Source organism: Hypanus sabinus, chromosome 6 (assembly GCF_030144855.1).
Source record: "Hypanus sabinus isolate sHypSab1 chromosome 6, sHypSab1.hap1, whole genome shotgun sequence".
Taxonomy (NCBI): Eukaryota; Metazoa; Chordata; class Chondrichthyes; order Myliobatiformes; family Dasyatidae; genus Hypanus; species Hypanus sabinus.
Window position 1 is genome coordinate 79641525 of NC_082711.1, and position 27107 is coordinate 79668631.

General features: G+C 36.8%; 1 protein-coding gene across 1 annotated transcript in view; it reads right to left on the minus strand.

The window, feature by feature from the left end:
* LOC132395165 (ATP-binding cassette sub-family A member 13-like) overlaps positions 1-27107 on the minus strand; it is a 205445-nt gene that overhangs the window by 116839 nt on the left and 61499 nt on the right. Inside the window, exons 14-23 of the mRNA XM_059971462.1 lie at positions 25882-26084; positions 23247-23374; positions 20990-21089; positions 11721-16346; positions 8328-8422; positions 7429-7547; positions 5707-5882; positions 2659-2753; positions 1686-1804; positions 579-754 (exon numbers count right to left, since the gene is read on the minus strand). Of these exons, the coding sequence (XP_059827445.1) occupies positions 579-754; positions 1686-1804; positions 2659-2753; positions 5707-5882; positions 7429-7547; positions 8328-8422; positions 11721-16346; positions 20990-21089; positions 23247-23374; positions 25882-26084 (5837 nt within the window). The remainder of the gene's footprint in view (positions 1-578; positions 755-1685; positions 1805-2658; positions 2754-5706; positions 5883-7428; positions 7548-8327; positions 8423-11720; positions 16347-20989; positions 21090-23246; positions 23375-25881; positions 26085-27107) is intronic.

The window sequence follows — 27107 nt, forward strand, 5'->3', positions numbered from 1 at the left end:
AAAGAAATGATAAAAAGGAATAGTATTTTTACAGGAGATAGAGTGGGAAGAAATATAATGAAGATAGCCATGGGAATTGGTAGGTTGATAAAAGATGTCAGTAGATAGTTTGTTTCCAGAGAGACAGACAGATATTGAGAAAGGGAAGAGAGATCTCAGTAGACCAAATGAATTTAAAGACAGGATGAAGATACCTGGAAAGTTGATAAAATGGACGAGCTCAGCATGGGTGCACGAAGCAGCACTGATAAAGAAAACAATATTTTTACATTTTCATCATTTTTTACTTTAGCTTAATAAAATACAAGGTAAAATCCAGCTACTCTACAAGTATCTGACAGAAGAACACAAAGTCAATTATACAAAGACGCAGTATTAAGTCTGGAGTGCCAAAGCATCTACCAGAACTGCAGTGGTTTCACTAAACCATCCATAAAGATTCCTCCCACTGTATCTGGTTTGCAATTACAGGCCAACTTTATACTAAGAGATTCAAGTCATCTGTCTCTAAGTGTGGTGATACATTATGGATGTTGAACAACCTTGCGCATATTCTAAAGATGAGATGCATAAGTTACCTATCATACAGTTGATTGGTCAGTGATGATGTCAAGTTGCATTTGCAATCATAGTTCCTTATTGCAGCATCCACTGCTTGGTTGGTCTGGTTGGAGGCAATTTGTAGTTCCCTATAATAATTAAAGACATCTGTGCAGCTTCCTGATATAGTAGTAGAAAATGTTTCATCTACAATCTGAAAAGAGAAAGCCCACATAATTCAGTAAAATCAGTATCAGAATTACTGATGTAAAGATCAATGCTGATTATCATAACAATTAGTGTAATAATCGTAAAACTACAAATATTATAACACTGAAACAATGCATGGTGGAATCCTGCAGTAAAATCTACAGGACAGCAAAATCTCTTCTATGGCAACTTTCCCTTCATCTTCGTCCCTCCCACAACAGCCAGGCTCCTAGTTTTGCAGGATTTCTCAAGCAGTACCAAATCAAAGTAACAAAGAGATTAAAGCAATCAAATCAGACATTACTATTGTGATTAATTATTTGGTTGGAGGTTAATTAATAAAGTTATGATGTTCTGATATGAAATATTAGGATATTCAAATTGAACATTACTATTCATGTGATACTAAATACACATTTGTACAAGCACTTTAAATTGTTTAACTCCATGTTTAATATATATATTTAACACACATTTACAACTTTTCAACTTCACTGAATTCATTTATTTGAAATGGTGAACCTGAATAAAGTATTCATTATACTAATATCCTTCTTAGACATAACAAATTTATTCTATGTTTTTCTTTTATAAAATTGAAATATGATATTTAGTTAATCTGTACTTTTAGTTCCTAGTTAAATTTTCTAACATGAAAACACTTGGTCCATGAGAAAATACACAAGTTATGCTCAAGGCATCAAACAATAGTTTATCTGAGGTTCTCACGAGTTTCAAGATAGCTTTATTGGCAATATTTAGAAAACTTCTAACAAATCAGCTGAAATATTTAGGACTCTAATTCAAATAAAAGAATAAAGTTAAAATCCTGATATGATTAGTTTCATCTTAACCCCCTCAGTTTTAACTTTAAGAGAACCAAACATATAAATAACTAAGACAAAATATGTTAGAATTGTAAAGCAGTGACTAACCTCTTTGATTTCAGTAGTAAAATTAACCAGTTCTGTCAATGCATGGATCACATTGGCTGCTATATTCTTTTTGCAGGTCTTCTGTACACACATGATATCATTAACAAAGTACAGTTTTTCTGTAAAACAGTGAACCACAGACAAAGTTAAGAATCTAATTGAGTTTCCTTATTATTGTGCTTAAATGGTAATTCCATATATGCATTGCTGACTAACTTGGAGGTGCTGATCTTGGACTAATTTAGCTTTAAAAACAATAGAATATTGATTTGAATACTTTAGTAAAAGAAGACCTGCAATGGTTTCCATAAACAAAATGATTTAGCAGTCAAAAATACCAAAGGTTCTTCTTTCCGGTAAAATAAAATTCCCCCCCCCTTTCCCTCACTTTCTATTCCACACTCTGGCCTCTTGCCTCTTCTCACCTGCCTCATGAATCCTATCCTCCTTCCCTTTCCCCTGTGGTCCACTTGCCTCTCCTATCAAATTCTTACGTCTCCAGCCCCTTATCTTTCCTACCCACATTGCTTCACCTATCACTTTCCAGCTATCCTCCTTCACCTCCCTCCTTTTTTATTCTGGCATCCTCCCCCTTTCCCAGTCCTGAAACATAGACTATTTTTTTTTCATTTCCATGGACGCTGCCTGACTTGTTCAGTTCTTCCAGCATTTTGTGTGCATTACAAAGAATTACTGATCTTTGTCACTTTTTCTTCTTGAATCACCAAATGAAGATGATAATGCCCCACAAAACAAAATGCTTTGCTTTGGTTCTACATTTCACCACTTTAAATACTACATAAACACAATCTTCAAATTGAAGCGACATTATTCAAATTTATTTCAAATATCCTATCTATATGCAAGTAAAATCCAGTAATTAATACAATATCTCTATTAAAAATAAAATCAATGTCTATCAGTATGATTATCCAGGAAAATATAAAAATGCTGAAATATAAAGGAACTTTACCTGAATAGAGATTCTGAAACTTTAAGTGAAAGAGATTGTCATTCTGTAATTGTAGATGATTACCCAATGAATCAAACTGGCACAAGGCTCCCAAACTGGAAGGACAAGGAATAACATGCAAAAGAGTCAGCAAGCAATGGAATGATCAAATGATCAGTATCAAGCAAGCAAGGCTAGTCATTAAATACACTGACAACAAACATGACCATGCCTCCACAAGATTCCACAAGTGGTGCTTCCATTCAGCATCATTAAAATATTTAGTGCCTTTAAGCTCTTTGGTATCACAGCCTACTCAACATAAAAAAAACAAAAGACTGCCAACAAAACATTTTTTATCGAAAACAGTGGATCGTCAATTAAGGCCAGTTTCTAGTACTACAATGTATGAAAAATCATATCAAATGGTAATGCTTAGTCTCTGAAGGAACAGAAAACCCATACAAGTGGGAATCTTCTCTTAGGTTGGCTCATGACTAATGCTGAGAGTTTGTGATAGAGACAAGGACAGAGGGAGAGAGAGAAAACAAACAAAGGCCTTTTAGGCACTGAGTTCTCACCCGAACATTCCATTGATTCATCTTCAGCATCATTATTATTTGCGTCAGAACTAATTGATAGTGCATCACTATCATACATCACCAGGCATTTGCCTGTCACCTTATCTGTAGATTTTTATAATGTCGCCTCTGTTGTCCTGATGGATTGCTCTAATTTTTATGTGCAACAATGATGGGATCAGAAATTCTATTCTATAAAGAAACATTGGCTCATTCAGTCATTAAAGACACACTGCCACACCCTCTGGACAGACCCTAATAATCCACTCAAGCTCACACCATGATGACAAGTGCTAGATCAAAGCCCAAAGGTCAATGCGGGATCCAGATCAAAGCCTGGAGGTCGATCGAAGACCCAGTTTGAAGCCTGAAAGCCAAATATAGTTCCAGAACTTGATGCCCGGTGGCCAGAGCCTCAAGATCACAAATCCATAAGTTTGCTGGAGGCGAGAGGCCTGGGATTAAATGTGCATGGGAAGGAGGGGATGAATGGGACTTGCTTCTTTCTTGTTGCTTTGTTGTCTTCTGTATTGCTCTGTTGAGCTTGGTAAGCATGCTACGTTGGTGCCACCAGCCCAACCTTGGATATGTTAGTTGTTAATGGAAATGGTACATTTCACTGTGTGTTTCAAAGTACCTGAAAAGGAATCTGAATCTGAGCTTCAATTGCAATATGCAATGTCCTGTGAATGCAAGCTGAGACATTCCATTTCAGACACTGTGTGAATACTGGGTTGCTAAATGTTGAAATGGGGCTAGATACAACACCTGATCTTTGGCCGTTACCTTCTCCCCATCCAGTGACCCAGCAGACCACCTGGGAGAAGCAAAAAGTCCAGACCTAGTGTAGTGAACTTGGTGTTTACAATGTGGTCTCCTCTACATTGGAGGAACCAAATGGAGATTGGGTGATTGTCTTGTAGAACATTTGCATTCAGGTCACAGGAGTTATCCAGAATTTCCAGATGCCTACTACTTTAATTCACTGCTTCGCTCCCACTTTGACCTTTCTATCTGTGGCCCCTGTATTGTTATATTAAGACCCAACATGAAGAATAACATCATGACATCTTTCTTCTGGAAACATTGAGGCCATTTGGTTTAAAATCAAATTCTTGAACTTTATGTATCTCACTTTTTATTTTTTGTCTATCTCAGCAGTGTCCACATCTGCCTTCCTGTTTTCTGTTTATTAACCAATTTTCTTGTGTACTTATGATAAGAATGAACGAGGGACCTGTAGAAAGGTCTTCCTGCCACTTGTTATCTAATCTGATTGTGATTCATTTTAGTTAACTGCTTGGTAGAACACAATTCAAAAGTCAAATCAAACTTTCTTCGCATAATAAACATTTAAAATAATCATTTTAGAGATTTTAATGATATAACGTTAGAAAACATTTTGCACTGGTTTCTAAATAAAACTTCTTACTTCCTTGTGAGACACCAACAACAGGTAAACATTGATAAAGTATAACTGAAGTCCCCCCCTCCCCGACTGCAAAAAGGGACAAAAGCATTACATGAGGACTAATTTCATTAAGAGTACATTGGGAACAAGGAACACTTACCCCTTTTAAGCACAACTAATTTTCAGAAATGCCCAGTGAAATTTCAAGAGCAATGACACCCAGCGATGGTTGTTACCATGTTAATAAACATGTGTATAGCTTTAAGAATTGAGTGCGTAATGAGAATTACAGTTGCACCAAACACTACTGTTTAGTTCAGGAGTCGCCTTCTTCGATAAATGCTGTTCTGCTATTAGCCCTGCCTTACCAGATAATAACACTTGCAGAAACATTAACAAAATCCATTGTTATTAAGTTTTACCTCAGAAAAAAATTGATTTTCAATTGTAATGAACCACAATAAATGGCAAAATATGAAACAATTTCTAAGCTTGCTTATCGTGATTATTTTTGTAACATGGAGAGCAAAAGTAACCATCATTGTTGTAGACTGAATAACCAAAGAAATTAAATATTAAACACTGAGAGAACAGAAACATTAGAAGGAGTCGTCTGAGCTACCCTACTGCATTTCCCATTACTCCATTTCAGAAATGCATTGCTGTAACTCTGCAAGCAGGTCTCCCACCCTCCTATGTATCAAGTTGGCTGGGAATGGCAGTCAACACGAATCATTGATATTTTAGTCATACTCTATTTTCTAAATGATTCTATTCAGATTTCATCTCTTTTGTTCAATTTTATGAAAATAGAATCCATCTAGTTCACATATGCCTGATAAATTGTAAAAAAAAGGCACAATATTTACTCTGGAACTGCTATGCCAAAAGCATCTACTAGAACTGCAGTAGCTTCATTAGACTACCACAAAGACTTCTTACTGTGTGTCTGGTTATTAATACTTATTAATAAGTATGAGACCTGTGTAGAATCATCAGATTCTAAATGAAGTAATGTGTAATGTGGACCTTGCACAAATTCTATATATAACAAGAACAATTACATGCAGAAGTTACCTGTCATACAATTGATCAGTCAGTAGTTGAGTCAGGTTACATTTGCAGATAGAGTTCTTCAAAGCATTACTGACTGCTTGATGTGTTTTATTTTGAATGATTGCTATTTCCTTTTTGTATTTAACAAAGTTCTTGCAGCCTTCCGGGACAGGGGAAGAATTCATTTCTTCTAAAATCTAGACAGAGAATATCCAAATATTCAAGAAAAATTAGTACATCTGCCTCTGACAAATCTTCAACCCTGATAATCATCATAACAACTGATAGAATAATCATAAAATTACCAATGCTTACTAAGTATTGGTTACATACTGGCATTAAGATGACACGTTAAGATGGAACAGCATTTTCATTTCTAGACAGCCTGAGCCCTTCAGTAAATTTTTGACAAATTACATCTTTTGAAGGTGCACACATCAGTACTGACATGGCACTTTCATGCCAGATAAGGATTTTCATAACTAGATAGGAAAAAGGGACTCAAAAATGGCTTTAATTAAGTTAGATACTGCTTTATCCTTTCAAAGTTAGCAATCAATCATATAGTTTCAAGAAATGGAGAATTATATGGATTCTTCTGGAAATTTAGTTTAACAATTATTCACTAGGATTGTCAATATATCATCTGGTTTCTATTTGCTGTGCGTTTGTCTGCTATGTAGAGGCAAGATTTTACCTTAGCATTTGAATCAGGTTCCTTGCTGTAGAGTTTTCCATTGACCCAGGAAAACAAACAGTAAGATGGAAGCACTTTAACGCACTTGTAGATACAGAAAGGAAGTTGAGGGGCCTTCTACTTTGTTGTTTGGAGCCTCCTCTCCCACCATCAAAATTACAGGCCTTCTACCCTCTTCCTGCAAAGTGTCTGGCCTCCCTTCATCATGTCTGGCACCTCTTTGCTCTCAAAACTTGAAATTTGCTCTCTTCCTCTGCAAAGGCTGATTCCTCAGAAACGCTAAGCCAGAATTTCTCACTGTCTATTTCCTCTTGATTGTTAGGGACCTGCAGAAAGGTCCTCCTGCCACTTGTTATCTAATCTGATTGTGATTCAGTTTAGTTAACTGCTTGGTAGAACACAATTCAAAAGTCAAATCAAACTTTCTTTATATAATAAACATTTAAAATAATCATTTTAGAGATTTTAATGACATAGCATTAGAAAAAATTTTGCACAGGTTTCTAAATAAAATATTGAGTATCACCACACTAAATACAGTAAAGCACTTTTGATTATTTGTTACACACTGTTCGTTCAATTGTTCTAAGATGCTTCACTGTTTTAAACATTTTAAAAAGCCATATGTAGCAACTGCTTATATCTCCCTTTCACATCAGTACCTACAATATTCCTTATCATTATTTTTTACAAATGTATATTGCCACTTCCATTTTAGTTTCTAATACAGCTCAGAAATACATTATACTAAAATAAACAGGACATTATAAAAATAGAAAGTATCACTGATACATATTTTATGTGAGTGGATACAAAAAGTATATTCAGCAAAGTCCCTTGCAATTTTTTTTAAACTGAACTTTACAAATATACTAACATTCCAGCTGAACATGTAGAAGTCCAAACTTAAATGGACTAGTTTCAGTTTTCTTGGTTTCAGCTTCAGTTTTAGTTCAACAATTTTCAAGGAAGTTTTCTGTTATCCTTCAAGAATCCAAGCCATAAATAAATAAAATAGAATTCCAGTTTACAAAGTAGTGACTAACCTTCATAACATCAGCAGTGAAGGTATACTGGTCAATCATTAGATGGATTAAATGGCCTCCAAAATTCTCTCCACAAAACTGCTGTATGCACACGATATCATTTACAAAGTACATTTTTTCTGTAAAACAATGGATATGGGTGACGGCAAGCTTGCTTTTGTTTTCTTATTAATTGTGCATAAATTGTTGGGTGGCATGGTAGTGTAGTGGTTAGCATAACGCTTTACATACAGGCGACCTGGGTTCAATTCCCACTGCTGCCTGTAAGGAGTTTGTTTTCTCCATACAGTCCAAAGACACTGGCAATGTAAGTTGGCCCATGATTAGGCTAGAATTAAATTGGCGAATTGTAGGTGGAGTGGCTCGAATAGCCATATGGGCCTATTCTGCACTGTATCTCAATGAATAAATAAATAAATAACATTTCCAGGCATCCACATTTGTAGGATTTTGACCAGTACAAATAAAATAAAAAATTATGGATGTGGAATTTACTAAAAACAGATCTATAGTGGTCACCGTAAAAAATTCATTAAAATATACCAGAATGAACTATGTCAACACATGTTGCAGAAGCATTCATGGGCATTTTCTCTTAAATCGAAAATCTTTTTCTGGAAAATATGTTATTAAGATAAGAAAATGATGGAAGGTAAAAGTATCCAAAATGCCATACAACTTGATAAGCAGTAAGAAATAAAATGTTTTGGTAGTTCAGAATCCAACAATTCCAGTACTTTATCCAACATGCAAACAAGAAGGAACATTGTTCAATTGTAAGCTTTCAGATAGTTAAAGACATAGATTTTTAACACATCACCACTAAGTAATACAATTTATATTTTAGTACTGATGATTCAGAAAAATATAAAACATAGAAAAATATTAAGGTATTTTACCTAAAAAGAGGTTCAGCAGCTTTAACTGAAAGAGATCTTCTTTCATTAATGTTAAATATTTGTTAGCCCATTCAAACTGACAAATGGCCTCCAACCTGTTTAGAAAAAAAACAAAGTTTTCAATGATATCACTTCACCATTGTACAAAGTAGAAGATAAATGGTGAAACCCTATTATCAATATCAAGCAATCAGTGGGAAGCAAGTGCCCTCTTTAACATTCAGCATTGGCATCCTTCAAGGGCTTCGCTGTGTCTTAACAGCACAGAAACTCCCTTCTAGCAAAATAAAGATCAACAAAAGTAAAGATATCATTCACAAATTGCAAGCAGACCTTCTTTGTCAGATGTGGACTGATGAGGTCACTGTGGGACCTTATACTACCGCTGTTGTGTCAGGAGCTGCCTGGTAGGATGGGTGGATGGGTAGTTTGTTCTTTCCGCAGTTTGAATGAGGTTCCTGAGTGCTCATGAGGCACAGCTTTGAAGATCTTAGTGCAGTCCTGTGAGTTTCTTCTTGACTGTGAGCAGTTATAAACCAGTGATTCCAATGTGCTTGTGGGAGGTTTGCAGCTGTTCAAGGAGAATTTGAGCACAGGCTAGAATATATTCCATTGTCTCTGCTGTGCTCACTTCCATGAGGGAGCTCTGAACTGAGTATTCGCTGAGAACCTGGTGTTGGAGAAGTGAGCGACGTGGCCTGCCCAGCAAACCAACTGAATGTAATTGGCACCTCAATCATGAGGAGGGGGATCATTAAGAGATGGTCAAAGAGAGAAGGAAAATTCTTTCAAAGTCAGCACATCTTGAAGAGACTTTGCAGTAGAACAGCAAAATGGAGACGCAAGAGACTGCAGATGCCAAAGCATGGAGCAACACACTAAAACACTGGAGTAACTCAGCAGGTGAGGCTGACACTTCAGATTAGCCCAAAATGTTGACTGACCATTTCCCTCCCTAGATACTGTCTGACCCACTGAGCTCCCCCATCATCTTGTGTATTGTTGTCATTTACAAGTTGTACGTTGAGAAATGTGTGTTGCCCAGCAACAGAAGAGTTTATAATTGTTGACTTAAATTACGTTAATGAAGTTGCAGCATTAAACTTGTGTGCATCCTGCAATTCTCAAATGGATAAAGAATAAATTCAATCCCCTGCAATTATTTTCCGAGCCTATTCAATTTAGTCTTGTAATTAACATAAGGATCAACCTTCTCCACAGTACAACGGTGTCGAACATGTAGATGGAATTGTTTCTAAAAGAAGGAAGTATTTTTAAAGATGCAAATATGGAAGCTCAGTTTCTTTGCTATTCATAACCAGATAATTAGTATATAACAAAGAACATAGAACAGAAGAGCACAGTACAGGTTCTTTGGCCATTGATGCTGCGTCAACCTTTAAATCTTCTCCAAGATCAATCTAATGTTTCCTTCCCACATTTTTCTTTCATCCACATGCCTACATCTCTTAAATCTACCTAATGTATCTGCCTCTACCACCACCCCCCGCAGAACATTCCACACAATTATCACTCTCTGTAAAAAAACCTACCTCTAAAATCTCCCCCTATACTTTCCTTCACTCACCTTAAATTTATGGCCCCTCATATTAGGCATTGCCACCCTGGGAATAATGTGCTGACAGCCCACCCTATCTTTGCCTCTTGTCATCTACCAGGATATTACTCATCCTCCTCCTTTCCAAAGAGAAAAGCGCTATTTTTTAAAGCTTTCCTCATAAGACATGTTCTTTAATCCAAGCAATATCCCACTAAATATACTTTACACCCGCTCTAAAACTTCCACATCTTTCCCATAGTGAGGTGACTATGTGGTTGAGTGGTATCACAGCAATAATCTTGCACTGAACATCAGTGTGAGCATGGAACCAATTGAGAACTTCAGGAAGGAGAAGTCTAGCAAACACACACCAGTCCTCATCGGGGATCAGAAGCGGAAAGGATGAGCAGTTTTAAGTTCCTGAATGTTAACAGCTCTGAGGATTTATCCTGGGCTCAGCATATTGATGCCATTACAAAGAATGAACAACAATGGCTATGTTTCATTAGGTGTTTGAGGAGCATTGGTACATAACCAAAGGTACTAACAAATTTCTACAGATGTACCATGGAGAGCATTCTAAATGATTGTATCTACATCTGTTATGGAGAACGCCACTGGTTATCAACGTACTGGCAGAAAATGCTTCAATTACTATCACTCTCTGGCTTCTTGTGCAAGACAGTTCTGAATCAATGCAGGCAGGTTTTCCTCTATCCCATACCTCTTGACTTTCTGAATGAGCCTACTATGAGAAACCTTACTAATGTCCATATACACCACATCACTGCACTACCGTCATCAATTTGCCTTGTCATTAGCATGACCTGCCCCTCACAAAGCCATGCCGACTATCCATAATCTCACTGAGGATGCAAAGATCGTCACCAAAGGCACAACAACCCCTTCCCATAATAACCTGGGGCATATCCCATCAAGCCTCAGGACCTATCTATCCTAATGTTTTTTTAAAGTTCCAGCACATCCTCTTTCTTAATATCACACTGTCCTCATAGTAGTCAAATAAAGTATTCATTACATACTACCTCCCTACTCTTACTCCAGACAAGTTTTCTCTTATTTTACTCAATCTTGCCCTCACTCTAGTCAACCTCCTGTTCTCCATGTAGATGTACAACCCCTTGGTATTTTCCTTTATCCAACTCACCAAGACTTCACATGTTCTCTTCAAGCTCTCCTTATGCTCCTTCCAGGGCTTTCAAGAACCTTATCTGGTTCTTGCTTCAATCTTAAGTATACCTCCTCTTCCTCTAGACTATATGTCACTTCATTTGTCAACCATAGTTCTCTCACCCTAGTATTCTTCTCCTGCCTCAATGGGGCAAACCTATCCAGAACACTGTGCAGGTGCTCCCTTAACAACCTCCGTATTTCTGGTGTTCATTTCCCTGAGTCATCTGTTCAGAGTTTATGTTCCCAGGTTCCTGACTAATAGCATCATAATTCACTCTCCCCCAGTTAAGTACTTTTCTAAACCAGCTGTGTTGAAGCCTCTTGAACCAAAGCCTCAGTTTCCCATTCTAACTCTGTGTCATTCGTACAATGGCATGTAACTCTTGCATCTCTATTTCCCAAACAGTAGCTGACAGATGAAATTAATAACATATAATATATATTTTTATATAACAGTATACTGTATCTCTTAAACAATTCCCTAATCAACCACATTATATAAATGTTAGCTTTCACTGTTTAGAAGCCAACACTATATTTGCTGCACCAACATACACCAGTGTAAAGCAAACCACTATAATCATTTAAATTACACAGTGCTGAAAATAAACAGTTTACGGCTATATCATTCTACTTACTCTGTAAAAGCGCTATCCATCTCTTGAACCTTTGTGATGTTAAGGTATAGTCTGACCAGTTTAAAGACTTCAGCTGCTGCTTCCTTCATTGGATTGTATTCTTGCAAACCACCAATAAATTCTTCAAGCATTTTTATTAGTTTCAATGTCTTATTTCTTACTTCAATGTCATTTGCCTTTCTATTGAAGTCAATTTCCAGAATCTCCAGCCAAACCTTACTGATGACAACTGTGTAATTGATAGGTATCTCATTGTTCATTGGGAGGAACTGATTAAGGATTGTAGCTGCCTTTTTTAGCAACATTTGCTGATATTCAACTCCAAGATCTGACTGTAAGTAAACTTCCTGTACAAAATCATTTAATAGTTGTAATGCATCTGAACTTTGGCTAACATTTGCATCAGAAAGCACAGTGGTGATGTAAGGGAGGAAATCGTCATAGACATCAAAAGCAGATGCATTAGAGTTCATTTGTTGCATAAGCAGCTGTGAAATATTGCACACCAGGCCGGCAGATTGCATAAACTTTGCAACATCTTCTTGTGAGGTGTTCTTTCTTTTTAGAAAATATCTCAAGACGTTTAATAACTTAAGATGGTTTTCTCCCGTGAGGTTAGATAACTGTTGTATTCTTTCCAAAATCTCCTCCATATCATCCAATGCTACACTAAACTGCACCAGGTCAAGATCAATAAAATCACCTGTGGTCATATTTCTCAGGAAGTTAATCACTTTCTCTACAGCTGGCAACAGTTCTTTCATCTCAGGCTTCATCATTGTATCGGTTAATATTTGGTTGATATCTGTGGACAAGCTCTCCACAAGGTCAGTCACATCAATATTTGCATTAAGAACTTCCAGCAAGTCATTCAGCATTAATTTCAAGTCCTCGTTTTTGAACTCTGATATTGACATTAATGACTGTACAGAATAAATCAGTGTTGAGACCTGTTTTTTGAAATCCAATGATAGATCTTTCTCTGCATTTTTTAAATAATTAGTTATAATACTTAGAGTATAATGTAGAGACTCTGATTTATTGTCTTTCATTAAGAGCACTATATCCCTTACATCAGAAAGGAAAGTAATTATTTGTTCAATGGAAGTTTTGTTTGTCAAAGTCTTATTACCATTCAAGGCTAACAGTTTATTAGCTCGTCTTAATGGGATAGTCAAGCAATTTAAGTTGTCCTCATTGGTGGAAACTATGACATGTGAAAAATTATCCCAAATATCCTGCAGTTTCATTGCAACTGGGCACTGCATGCCATAAATTTGAGATAGGCTTATCAAAACTGTGTTCCACTCTTTATACTGTTGAAGAACACAACCTATTTGCTGAATGACTTCTGCAGACACAGTACTTCCAAAACACTCCACTTCTGCAGATCCGTGGGCAGTTCCATTAAAACACTGTTTAACTTCAGATACCAAATTTAAAACTGTACTAAGATTTTGCTTTGCCTCCAAGTTACAAACCTTGAAAATTGGATCACTATTATTGGATTTTCCCTCAGACAACAAGCTACAAACAGCAACAGGCAAACATTGTGATGTCAGTGATGAATTAGTAGAAGCAGAAAGCACCTGTATCAGTCTGACTAGCTTCTCATTTAGTTCAACCTGGTTTCCTTTGCTGAGCATTAATCTATCTGGCTGATGTGCCAATGCAAACAAGTGAATTGCTCCTAATGCTTCACTCACATTCATGGTGGTCAGATTTTGTAGCAGTGTAGTTCCATCTTGAATAATGGCTAGAGTTTGGTGATAATTCTCATTCCCAATCTCTGTTAAAATTAATCTCATGTCATGTACAGTGTTTATGTTTTGAATTTCTGACATATATTTCAAAACCCTTGCCAGTTTTGTTAAAAGGACATCCATATTCTCAGTACCATTTATGCCTTTAATGATTTGCGTAAGGTCAGCAAGCATCTGCTTCATTTGCTCTTTGATTGAATATACATCTTTGATTGATTGTATGGTGGTTGTGAGATTGTAAATCATATCAGTCATACTTTCTGGCAAAGTGATTTGGTTTTCAGAAGCAGTCGAGAAATGTTGAGTTAGGCGACTCAGTAAAATAGACAACATGTTGTGTTTGTCTTTGAAAAGAGAAGTCTGGGAATCAGTAAAGAATGTTGAATACCATTTCTGGAAGGTAACATTATTGCTGATAAATTTGCTGAGACTGCCAAATATGACTTCTGCTGTTGCACTGCCATTTCTGAGGTTTTGAATTTGTTTCATCAACTCTTCAATTAAGACATACGACATATTTTCATTGTTAAAAATATTATATGCTAATTCAATGGACATCCTGAGAACTTGAATACTTTTATTTTTGTTGGGATAAGAACTAGGACACATCACTTCCAGTAATGCAATGATACCATGGTAATAAGTTTCAGATGCACGTCCATTGAACTGTTCTGTCAGATTCAGAACTTGGAAAATTGCTTCCTCTGTTCTCTTCATCATTGTATCCATTTCTGATATGTTTAATCTGTAGATTGGAACTTTAGTAATGCTTGACAGAAATGAAAGTGAAAGATCAGGAAGATCATTTTGCATCAGAACATTCAGCCAGTTCAGCAAAGCTCCCCATTCCTTTTCGCCTGTGGCTATGTTTTCAGAAATGATTAACTGTTTCATTAAAATCACAAAGTCTTTGTATGGAAACTGATCTGGGCTGTTCTGATATGTTACCATTAAGTTAAAGAACTCTTTCAAATTTTGGACATACTGGTCCATGTTATCACTTCTGTTATAATATGAAAGAATTTCATTGAAGACCATTTCAATACCTCCCAAATCAGTGCTAGGGTCTAAGTTTGCAAAAGCATGTAGGACTGAATAGAACATTTCCTGCTGAGGGCCATTCAGTAACCACATTGGTCGAAGCGCTTCCAAGAATTTGGAGATTCTGTGCCAGTCATAAATGTTGTCACCTTGAAATAAACTGAACATGTTCTCCATAACCTCGGTAAGTTGATACAGCTTATTGCTGTCAATTGAAAAAGGAAATGCTGAATTCATGACCTGCTGTAAAATAACTAAGCTATTCATTTTCAGTTGGTACAAATTCTGAAGGTTTAAACCACTTATGGAAGTAATTTTCCACAGAAAGATTTGCAGTGCAGCTGTGCTGTTACTTATGATAAAATGGTTAGTACATTCTGATGTTCGATTCAACTTTTCTGACATTTGCATTAGGGCAGTACCAAGGTTGCTGACTACCCTAAAATCCAAGTTCATTTGCACGGCAACCTCCTTCATGATCTCCAACCATAACAGAAACAAATCTGCCATACAGGATAAAGTAGATACAGCTGCATCTCTATTTGTATATGTTAAGCTGATGATCATGTTTTCCACCAAGGAGCTATATAGGTTCTCACTTTCTAGTGAATTGAAGCCAGTAGTTAATGATCGTTTTTTTCTTCCAGCATAATGTAGGGAGCAGTATTGCTGCAGCCAAAGATCAGGAATGGGGACAGATGCAGACTTCAGTGCTTGCAAAAGCAAACAACTGATGTTGTTTGTATTGTTGTGGAAAGCTTCTGTGAGCTTTGCAATTGTTTCATTAATTTGATGTTGGTCTGGTCCTATCATTGTGATGTCTCCCTGTATTTGTGACTGAGCAAAGAGATACAGTTTCAATAAATTTTCAGCAAGATCTTCCCTTGACATGCTGTGATAAACAGCAACAATTTTTCTAACTGTTTCAAGGGCCTCACCAATGTCATCAGAGCTAAACTGCTCAAGAAAACCAAAAATATCTTCACTGTTATTCCTGAATGCTGCTACCACTGATGAGAGCTCAGTTTCATTTGACACTTTTAAGACTGCTTGAATCACATTATAAAACATCTTCAAAAGCTCAGTTTTATTTTCTACTGCCAATGTTTCCAAAACCTTAAATAACTGCAACTCCATATTTTGCAAATGGGATAGATTTTCCGTAGAAGCAATTTTTGAGATGTTTTTTGATGAGATGATGGCTTCCACTACAAAAGAAAGTTCTTCTTGAGATAGTAAACCAAGATTGTTCAAATAATGCAAAAACATTTTAGCAACATCAACATAATCTATGCTGTCTTTGGTTGATCCAATCCAAACGGAAGAAGTGAAATTCCAGAAGAAATTTAGGCTCTTTGCTGTAGCTTCTGTGGAATTGTAGAGGAGCAACTTCTGCACATTGGTCCATATAGCATTAAATTTATTGATCTGACCTTGAAATGGGTTGGTAATTATTGCTTCTTCTACTCCTTTTTCTAGCACATTGAGTAAAATGTTGAATACTTCCATAAATTCTGATGGTAGTCCTTTAGACCATTCATTCATAAAAGCCTTTATTTTGAAGAACAATTCATTGGCATTGTTTATTTGAGAAAGGTCAACCAAAGCATCTATGATTGATGATGTTTTATCATCTGTTTGTAACTTGTTAATCCACAGATTTGTATTCTCCATAATAATCTTTACAACTGTCTGCAATCCTTGGATATTTGCAAATGTGGTGCTAGTCTCACCAAAGCTCTGACTGAGGATCTGCATATCACTTGCACTTAGTTTGAGAGTGCCTTGATAATTTAAAAATTTCAGTGCTGCTTTCATAAACCTAAAAGGAAACAAAAGATCTGATGAGATGGGGTAAACATTAAAAGACATATGAACATTTTTCAACAATTAATAAATCCATTCTGCAGCTCCCCATGCCAAATTGCTTGTTTGGTCAGTAAAACTTTAATTAATCAAATTGGACCTCTGATATGAATCACAGCTGCCATCAGGAAGGAGCCTCAGGACTCACACCACCAGGTTCAGGAACAGTAGTTACCTCTCAATCATCAGGCTCTTGAACTAAAGGGGATAGCTTCACTCAACTTCACTTGCCCCATCACAGAAATGTTTGCATATCCTATGGATTCACCTTCAGGGCTCTTCATCTCATGTTCTCGATATGTATTGTTATTTATTTATTATTATTCCTTTCTGCTTGTATTTGCATAGTTTGTTGTCATTTGCACTCTGGTTGAATGTCAATGTTGGTGTGGTCATTCATTGATTCTATTATGGTTATTAATTCTATTATTGATTTATTGAGAGTGCCTACAAAAAATAAATCTCAGGGTTGTAAATGGTGACATATGTATGTACTTTGATAATAAATTTACTCTGAACTTTGAATTCATCACTTTGTATGGAAGTAACTAGACATTCATAGCTATAAAAATGGATGTTAAACTTACTCTTATTTGCTGTATGTATTCAGGTCACCTTACCCAAATCACAGTTACCTAATTAGTCTCTCTTCAATCTTTGAAGTAATTCAAATATAAATCTATCACTGTAACTACAGTGTATTGACAATACTGATGTTGAACATTATCCTTTAGGCCACAGTGCTCCCTGCTTCTCTAGAGACAATGACAAAACAACAACAGCCTTTTCCTAACAATGCTACAATGTAACAAAACTTAAGCTGAGAACTTCCCTGTCTAGATGCCTGTAACAGACATACATCATTTCAGTGGGATCCTTCATGAACATGAGCTTGATGACATCCAATTAAAGGAATTTTCACAAGCAGAAGCCTATGAAGCATGTTTTAATTAACTTTTTAAACACATAAAGTGATAAAAAAATAATTGGGAAATTTAAGTGTAAAAGCATAAAGTTCATTCATAAGCTTTGAATCACAAAATAGTACAGCACAGAAACAGGCATTTTTGGCCCACCCTGTCCATCAATATTCATCTATTCTAATCCCATTTACCGGAACTTGGTCCACAATCTTCACCAGAGTCCTGTATCACTGCAGCAAAATACCTTTATTCCTGTACCCAGCTCCTTTCTGATGGATCATCTTATGTACAAGTACATCCAAATCCCTCTTAACATCATTATTACCCAATTGCTCACTACTTAATATAATTATGAAGAGCTGAGGCCCAAGAACAAATCCCTCTGGTAACCAACCAATCTTAACTCGGAATTCGAACCTTTGCTCTCTAACCAATGAGCAATTCTCAATCCATATCAATTTATTACCCTCAGGTCTAAGTACTCCCAACCACTAATCTTCTTCTTGAGATATTACCCAAATTCTCCACACCTAACTTATTCTCCCCATGATTCACATTCTCAAAGCTTCAGCAGATTGTTCAAAAAGGATTTTCCTTTTATTCTGCCCAATCCTATTTTTCTTTCCAAAGTATTCTGTTAGTACATTTTCCAACATAGACTTTGGCAGCTTTAGCACCACTTATATTAGATTAACTGATGTGGTGTTCTCTGATCCCTCAGCATTCTCTTAAATGGTGGGGTTACATTTGCTATTCACCAATTCATTGAAATACAAAAATATACCGAATTTTGTAAGATCATAACCAGAACTTTACTAACTCTATATCCAGCAATGTCAAAATTATGATCATTGAGTCCTTGGGATTCTAGTCTCAACGTCTACATTTTTTTTAAAAATCACTATTACTTACTTCCTTCAGTCCCTCATTCTCACTATATCCTTAGTTCTCTGATTTTTAATGGTCTTCTTATAATATAAATTAATATTTCCTTTGTCATTTCCTTATTCGCCATTATTATAAATACTGCTGTCTTTCTCAGTAAGGGAACCACGTTACAGACATCACCTTCCTACCTGATCCCTGTGACTGTTGATTCCTCTGTATTTCAGAAATCTATCATCTACTGTACTTTCACCCTTGAATTTGTTTATTGATTCAGTATCACAGCTATCTGGCTGGAGAATCCAAAGATTTTTGGTGCTTGTGACCAGCTGTCCCTTTAATATGAGACCATGTCACTTTGTTCCAGATTACTCCACAAAGGGAAATAGCTTCCAAGAATCTACCACATTAATAAACGTATGCTTTAACATAATCACCTCTCATTCTGCTGAACTTCAAAAAGGTCAAACTCAATCCTTCTTGTAAACATCTCCTTCATCTAATGAACCTTTCCCTTATGTGTGACCAAGATCCTATGGCATGTACATTCCACATGTGTCCCAAATCCCTGTAGAGATGAGGGGAAAGTCCATTCCTGTTGTACTCCAGTTGTTGTGTATTAATGGCCAACAATCTATTTACCAACTGAGTGTTTATAGCATTGACTGTTCATGATTTTATTGGCCTTTCTCATTACCTGCTGTTCCTGTGTGCTATCATTCTGTTTTTCATACTTCAAAATCTCACACAACTACAGAATTTAAAAGTCTCACTTCATCTAACAATTAGTTTAGAATCATTTATAGAATTACAGCATCATCCAGCAATGAAGTGGACCTTTTCAGCCCATGATGCTGGCGTTGATGCCATCTATGCTAATCCCATTCATTTGCATTTTACTTGCTCCCTCTGCCTCTTCTGTACAAATAATCATCCAAATTCTTTTTTATACATTGTAATATCATCTGCCTCTACCATCTACTCTGCCAGTTCATTCCAGATAACCACCACCCTCTATTTAAAAAACTTAACCCTCAGGTCTCCTTAAAATGTCTTATCTCTCACTTTGGCTTCTAGTTTTAGGCTTCTCATTCTATCGATCCTACCTATGACTCTCATAATTGTATAAACCTCTATAAGGTCACCCATAAGCCTCCTACTTTCCAGTGAACTCAGTATCCAGGTGAAACTCTTTTGCACTCTCTCTCTACTCTTCCCTCCTGTAGAACGGTGACTAAAACTTGCACAGGACTCCAAATGCAGTCCAACCAATGTTTTGTATATCTACAACATGAGGTCCCAATTCTCAGACTCAGTGCTATCAAATGCCTACTTCATAACTTCATAACATCTGTCTTGCCAATTCTAATTTCTTTTATGGCCCCAGCTTTCCCTCGTAATTTCTTTCTTAAGTTCTCTCTTTCTTTTCTATCCTTCAACATGGCAGCACAGTAGTGTTAGCACAATGCTTAACAACAAAGGCGACCCATGTTCAATATCTGCCACTGACTAGAGGAAGTTTGTATGTTCTCCCCGTGACTGTCTGGGTTTCCTTCAGGTGCTATAGTTTACTCCCACGGTCCAAAGATGTACCAGTTGGTAGGTTAATTGGATATTATAAATTGTCCCATGATTAGCCTAGGATTAAATTGGCAGATTGCTGGGCGGTGTGGCTCAAAAGGCCGATTCTGTGCTGTATCTCAATAAGTAAATAAATACCAAAACAACATTCTCTACATCACACTCTACTTGCCATCTTGTTGTGTCCTCATTTAGTTGGTCAATATACCTTGGTAAATTCATTTCACACCTACCAACTTCTGTTGTATCATTAATTACAGTATAATACTTTCTTCTAAATTCTTAATAGAAATTGAAAATAGTTGACAGCCCAGGAGTTAATCCTGACACAAACAACTTGTTGTAGCTTTCTAAACCAAGAATACCCATTTGCTTCGTCTCTCTGTCAACTAACTAATTCTCCAACCATGCCAATATAACATTTCCATAAGCAACTGGCTACATCCCCTAAGAATTCCATATCAATCAATGACAATTTCCTTTTTCACAAAACTATGTTGATTCTGTCTCCTCATATGATTTTCTACTTCCATGATTTCATTAATAATGAAATTTTACATTTTCTTGACAATAGTTGCTAGATGATTAGAGTATACGAGTAGCACCATGTCTTTATACTCCATCCTATCTTGAATCTTCTTGAATAGAGTTTTCCAATCCTCTATACTCTGATGTTATTCCTACAGCAGCAGAACTTACATATAATACCATAAATTTTCTATCTTACAAATTTAAGATGTAATCATCTTACAAATTTTAACGGAGAAAGAGAAATCAGGACAGGCAGACCAGGTCAATAACGTCAGTAGAGAGAACAAAGAAGGATTAAATGTTTCATGGTTGAAAAATCAGTAAGAAAGTGTAGATTCTGGAAATTTGCAACAAAATCAGCAAATAGCAGAGGTGCTCAGCAGGCCAGACAGCAATTGGAGTAAGTGTAAAGGTTCAGGTCAAAGAGACACAAAAAATGTTAGGTTGGAGTTGTAAAGAAGGTGGGGAAGAGCAAAGGGTGGGACAAAAGGAGTATTACAATAGGTTGAGCCTGAAGATGTCTTCGCATGGATTAGTGGGGCAGTCAGACAGTGGCAAAGAAAGTCTGATGTACTTAGATAAGCATCTTGGTTAGCATGGAGCATTTGGGCCAAAGGGCTTGTTTCCGTGCTGTATGACTCTATGCTACAAATGCATCAGTCACAGTGCTGTAACTTACCACTCCTCACATGAGCCATTATTATTCTGAACATTCTGTATAAATATCAGAGTTTCATTAAACAGATATCTCCAGTTGATTGTCTCGTCACACATCGATCCTAAAAAATTAACAGCAGAGAACAAGAAATAACATTTTTGAAAATGGAATAAGATACTGTTTACAAAAAGGTATCCAATTCAGTTAAATGACTCAGAGCTCTTCCTTTACATTAACATCAAAGTAAACTGCTCTGTCTGCTTTAACCTCTTTTACTCTAGAGTCTCTATGTGGCTAAAGGCTAATTTATTTGTAAATGTGGATCTATGCTTTGGTGGGGAATCATTGGATATGGATCAAATCTTATTTGAATCTAATTTATTGAGCAACAAAAGCTTTCTAATATCATGAAGCTGAAAGTTAACAAAAGCAACTATTATACAGACTTTCTAAATAAACAAGGACTTCAGGTTCACTTGCTAGTTCCTGCCACAATTCTCCCTCTCATCCTATTATACTCACTACATTCCCTCTGTGCACTTTGTCCCAGAGCAGAGAATTGACATGAAATGACATCTATCATCTCCACAAGTGTTATTCAATCCGTGGAGTTCCTCTAGTTTGTTTTTTGCTCCAGAGCCAGCATCTGCAGTCTTTGTATCTCCAACGATCAACCTGAACTGGTGAATCTTATTTACAAATGTGATAACTTCTTTTCATTAATTTTACAATTCAGTTTTCTGATTTTAATACACCTTCCTTATCATTACTTTCTCATTTTTATCCTCAAAATCCAATGTTACTTTTCCTTTCTTTGTCTTTCGGTACCTAATTTGATTTGTTATGAATCTATAAATCTTATAAATATGCATATACATGATTGGATATACCATTCATATTATTTATACCTGAAAACGTGCCAAAGCTCTTTCAGTGAAGGTCCTACTTGGTGATGGTTTTGCCTCCAATTTATTTTAGATAAAGAACTACAGACTGATTGAACAGTGATAGCAAACGTATCTAGAAAACAAATTTTACCTGTTGATGGTGTATTAAATAGGCACTTTATTTTTCCCTGATGCCAAATGGCCTGCAACCAAATATCTATTAAATTCTGGCAGCCTTACTTTAAGAAATCATCTTGGTGGTTTCCTCCCATTTAAATGAAATTTGAAGTGACTTGCATGTTCACAGCTACTAGCTGCTCACAGTAGCCATTCCATTTATGTGCTACCCATTGGTAAGCTGGTCAACATTATTAGATTGATATTTCTGTACCAGCTCCACTGGTTGCCAGGGTGATGAGGAAAGGGGCAAGACAAGACAGAAAATAGACATAAAGGTAAAGTATAAAGTTTTAAGGACAGGTGAGGGTCAAGAGTAAAGATGGAGGAGGGAGAGGGTCAAAGAATGCAAGCTAATGCTATGTCCTCTCAATGGGGTGTTCTGTTCAGGCTTTTTAGAGCAAAATGCAACTACATATGATTGATGTTGGGGAGTCAGTGAAAATGCAAAACATGCATCAGCAGGGAACTTTAATTTATATCTGACTGTTTGAATCATGTGTTCCCTGTTTAACAATGAGTTGACAACGGAAGCTCATTGCCCATGCCTTTTTGATCCAACTCCTGTCAATTATTCAACCACACAGCATAAATATCAATGGCATCATTGTAGGTTAAATAATGACAGGGGAACGTCACCAGCATGTAGTGAGTTCTGACAAGAAACGGTAAATCCAATTTTACAAGAGTGGGACTTTGACCGGAAAGGGCACGAACAATATAAAATATGTGCACAACAGGGGCAAATGGATTTTTCACCAAATCGTTTCTGGCCATTTGTGTGAATAAATTAAGTCAGTCATATTTATATCCTTTCAGAATAATTTTCTCTTCATGCATCATTCTCTAACTGCCTGCAAAACTTAATCTTCATTTTGTTCCTAATGATCATACATTATGCATTAACACTTTTTCCTAATAGGTACCACTGCTGAGGCATACACTTAATCTCTTTATATATTAAATATGTCATTTTTCTTAATTTAATTCAAACTGGAATTGAGTAAATGTCTACAGGTTGTTAAATAAAGTCTAATTCTTAAAAGCCATGATTTTTTTTTAACTGTAATCTAAAGGGATGATAATCATTTTTAGTTTATCGCATCTTTCTCTCATGTGCCTTTACAAACTTCACCTCCTTATGTCCGAAAATTTACTAAAACTTATAAGCTAAAAGTGACCCTTTTTATGTTTTACATTTCTTGTTTACTTACCATTTCCTATAAGTGGTTGGTTTGTGCTTTCTATAACCCAGCAAATTCCACTAACATACTTCTTTATGTCTGGCCAGTATTCACTGCTCTCCATCACGGACCCCTGTGCATCAAATAAGTCAAACGCCCTGGAACAAATTACATCAGTATTAAAGGTCAGAGAAATAAAAACTGGAATTACTTCTTTCTCAGTAACACCAGATAGTAATGGTTAGGTCAGTCATTGTCGACCCTGATGGTTGGTGCTCAGCTTCCAGGGTCAACTGAAGATGAAGTGTATTCCACACTGACACATGGACAAATCTTGCTAAATGACAAAATGGCTAAGACCATGCAGATGTAATGGCCTCTCTATAAGATATTTGGTCTGACTGCATATACTAACTGTATGAAGGCACTCCCAATTATATTGACAGTGAAGCCACTGTCAATAGTTATATTTTACACACTACATCTAAATGCAATATCTTAATGCAGAAAATCTCAGCAGTTGTAAGAATTGAATCAATAAACATTCATTTAGTTTTGTTTCTTCGATATCAGCCTTCACAAGCTTCACACCTTTTACAATTCAGAGGACTGCAATGCAGCGCTTTCTGATGCCACACTTGGGTAGCCAACAGGAAATATATCAGATTGTGCCAGTTTAATTTTTATTTGCCCCATGGACAGTACATCAAAATATACAAGTCAGTTGCATCAAATCAAATCAACGAGAATTGAGCTGGATAGCCCACAAGTGCCACCAAGCTTCCTCTGCCAATGTAGCATGTAAATATCTTCCCTTGTGAGGAATTTCCTTTATTGGGTATATCTCCAATACAGAATATAGGCATGCAACAGTACGACATAGGGACAGACCCTTTGGCCCACCTTGTCTGTGTCCACTATGACGTCAATTTGAACTGCACATATGTTAATCCATATCCTCCATTCTCTGCCTGTTTGTGTGTCTGTCTAAATGCCTCAAACATTGCTTTCATAGCTGTTTCTATCACTTCCCTTGGCAGTGCATTCCAGGCATCCACTACTCTCTGCGTTTTTAAAAAAATATTTGCCATGTAAATCTCCTTTAAATATACTCTCCCCCCCACCCCAGTCCACCTCCTTCACCTTAAAGCTGTGCTCTCTGGAATTTGATATTTCCTGGGAAGAAGACTTGGACCCAATGAATGACTCTTACACTTTTACATAACTCTATTAGGTCATCTTCAATCTCTACCACTCCGTAGAAATTAATCCAAGTTTGTCCAACCTCTCCTTATAGCTCAACTCTCTAATCCAGGCAACATCCTAATGAACCAATTCTGCATCCTCCCCAAAATCTATACAATCTTCCCAAGGTGTGGCAACCAGAAATGCACACAAATATGGCCTGACCTAAGTTTTATACAGCTGCAACATGGCTTCAAAACTTCTGTACTCTGCACTCTGAGCAATGAAGGCAAGTATGCTGAATGCCTTCCTTAGCAGTCTGCTCACTTGTGTCGCCACTTTCATGGAGCTATGGACTTGCATTCCTCTGTATAACAATGCCACTTAGCGTCTTCTTGTTAAACGTACATACATTTTCCACTGACATTTAACCTCCCAAAGTGCACCATCTCACCCTTGTCCAGGTGAATTTCTTCATCCATATTTCCAACTGATCTGTATCCTACAGTATCCTTTGACAACTTTCTTCACTACTACAATTGCCAATGTTTGTGTCAGCTGCAAACTTACCAATCAGCCCGCCCACATTGTCATCTAAATCATTCACCGATATGACAAATAACAAAGGTCCTGGCATTGATCCTTGCAGAGCACCACCAGCCACAGAACTCCAAGCAAAATAAAGCCCAGTCATTACTATCCTTTGTCATCTACATCCAAGCCAAATTTGATCCAGTTTACTAAGCCTCCATTGAGCCCATGGACTTTAATATCCTGGATCAGCAACATACTGAGAGACCTTATTGAAAGCTTTACTAAAGTCCATGCACAAAACATCCACTACCTTCACCCCATGAATCACATCCTCAAAAACTCAATTTAAAATTATAATATTCAATATTTTTAGAGACTTGGGGAAATCGTCACATTTCAGTCTCCCTTTTTAAATTATGCATAGATGATTGTTAGTTTATCCAAGGAGCAGATGAGCCCTAGGTTTGTGTGACTTATCTAATTGTAGCTATTACATGACAAACATGAAAACCAGATTATTTTTCAGCAATCTGTATGGTGAATCCAAATTTATAGTGATAAACTGAAGGACAAGACTCCTCTGTATTGATTGAGACATATAATCTGGGCTCAAGCATGGAAGGCAGCTACTTATGTGAGGTAATTGCAAGTGATGGAAACCCATGGAAATGTACCGTACTTCAGATAATCAAGACCCTCAGAGAAAGGATAAGGGAGCGGGGAATAATAGGTGGGGTGAGAAACGAAATTATTAATTAATCTTAATGAACTTTGCAATGAGCAACACCAAAAGAGCGCAGGATATGGAAAATGGAGGGAGCGGAGAGGTCCACCAATCTCCTTTGTTAATCCTACTAAAAGACTGGTACAACTATTTACTAAAGGAACTACCATGTAAGAGATGAAAAATAAAAATTAAACTCCAGGATGCCTGAACTATACTTACAAGTTCCACAAGAGATGCTGCTGAAAAGTGTCAAGTTCAAAGTTTTCCCAAAATTTGTAAGTCATCGTCATATTTGTTATGAGACTCTCGAAGAACTCTGTTTGAAATGAACTGAGGGACTCATATGCGGCTAATACTTCCTGCCATCCTTTGTATGTCTCTGCAACTGACACTGGAAATTCTGGCTGCACATTAGTCTCCATCTGCAAAAAGTGAAGTTTCAGAAGCAAACCCTAGTTAGTAACAAGATTGCATACTTGAGTGACAGACAGACAGACAGACATACTTTATTGATCTCGAGGAAAATTGGATTTCGTTACAGCCTCACCAACCAAGAATAGTGAAGAAATATAAAACCATAAATAATTCAATAATAATAAGTTAATCAGGCCAAGTGGAAATAAGTCCAGGACCAGCCTATTGGCTCAGGGTGTCTGACACTCCGAGGGAGGAGTTGTAAAGTTTGATGGCCACAGGTAGGAAAGACTTCCTATGATGCTCAGTGTTACATCTCGGTGGAATGAGACTCTGGCTGAATGTACTCCTGTGCTTAACCAGTACATTATGGAGAGATGGGAGTCATTGTCCAAGATGGCATGCAACTTGGACAGCATCCTGTTTTCAGACACCACCGCCAGAGAGTCCAGTTCTACCCCCACAACATCACCAGCCTTATGAATGAGTTTGTTGATTCTGTTGGTGTCTGTTACCCTCAGGCTGCTGCCCCAGCAAACAACAAACATGATAGCACTGGCCACCACAGACTCATAGAACATCCTCAGCATCGTCCGGCAGATGTTAAAGGACCTCAGTCTCCTCAGGAAATAGACCACATACTAATTGTCCAGTAACACACCCAGAGATCTGGAATTATGTCAGAAATGTCAGAAAGAGTGCATTCTTACAGAAGGCTAAGATTTTACTGGAAGTGTGTTACAGATTTTAATGAATTTGTTAATAGTTTTACTATCTCTGTATCTTTTTTAAGATCTCTTTAAAAGCTTGTTAAGCATTTGATCATATTTTAATATGTTTAAATAATTTAAAAAGTCTTCAAAGTTTTACAATGTTTCAAAATATTTTACAAAGTTTAAACCCTAAGCAGCTCTACTAACAGATGGATTGGGGCTCTGCTTACAACCTGTCCTTTATTTATCTGAATGTGGTTGAGACAACTTTTGATCTCCCAACGCTACATCATTACTGTATTACATTTTATATCTGCA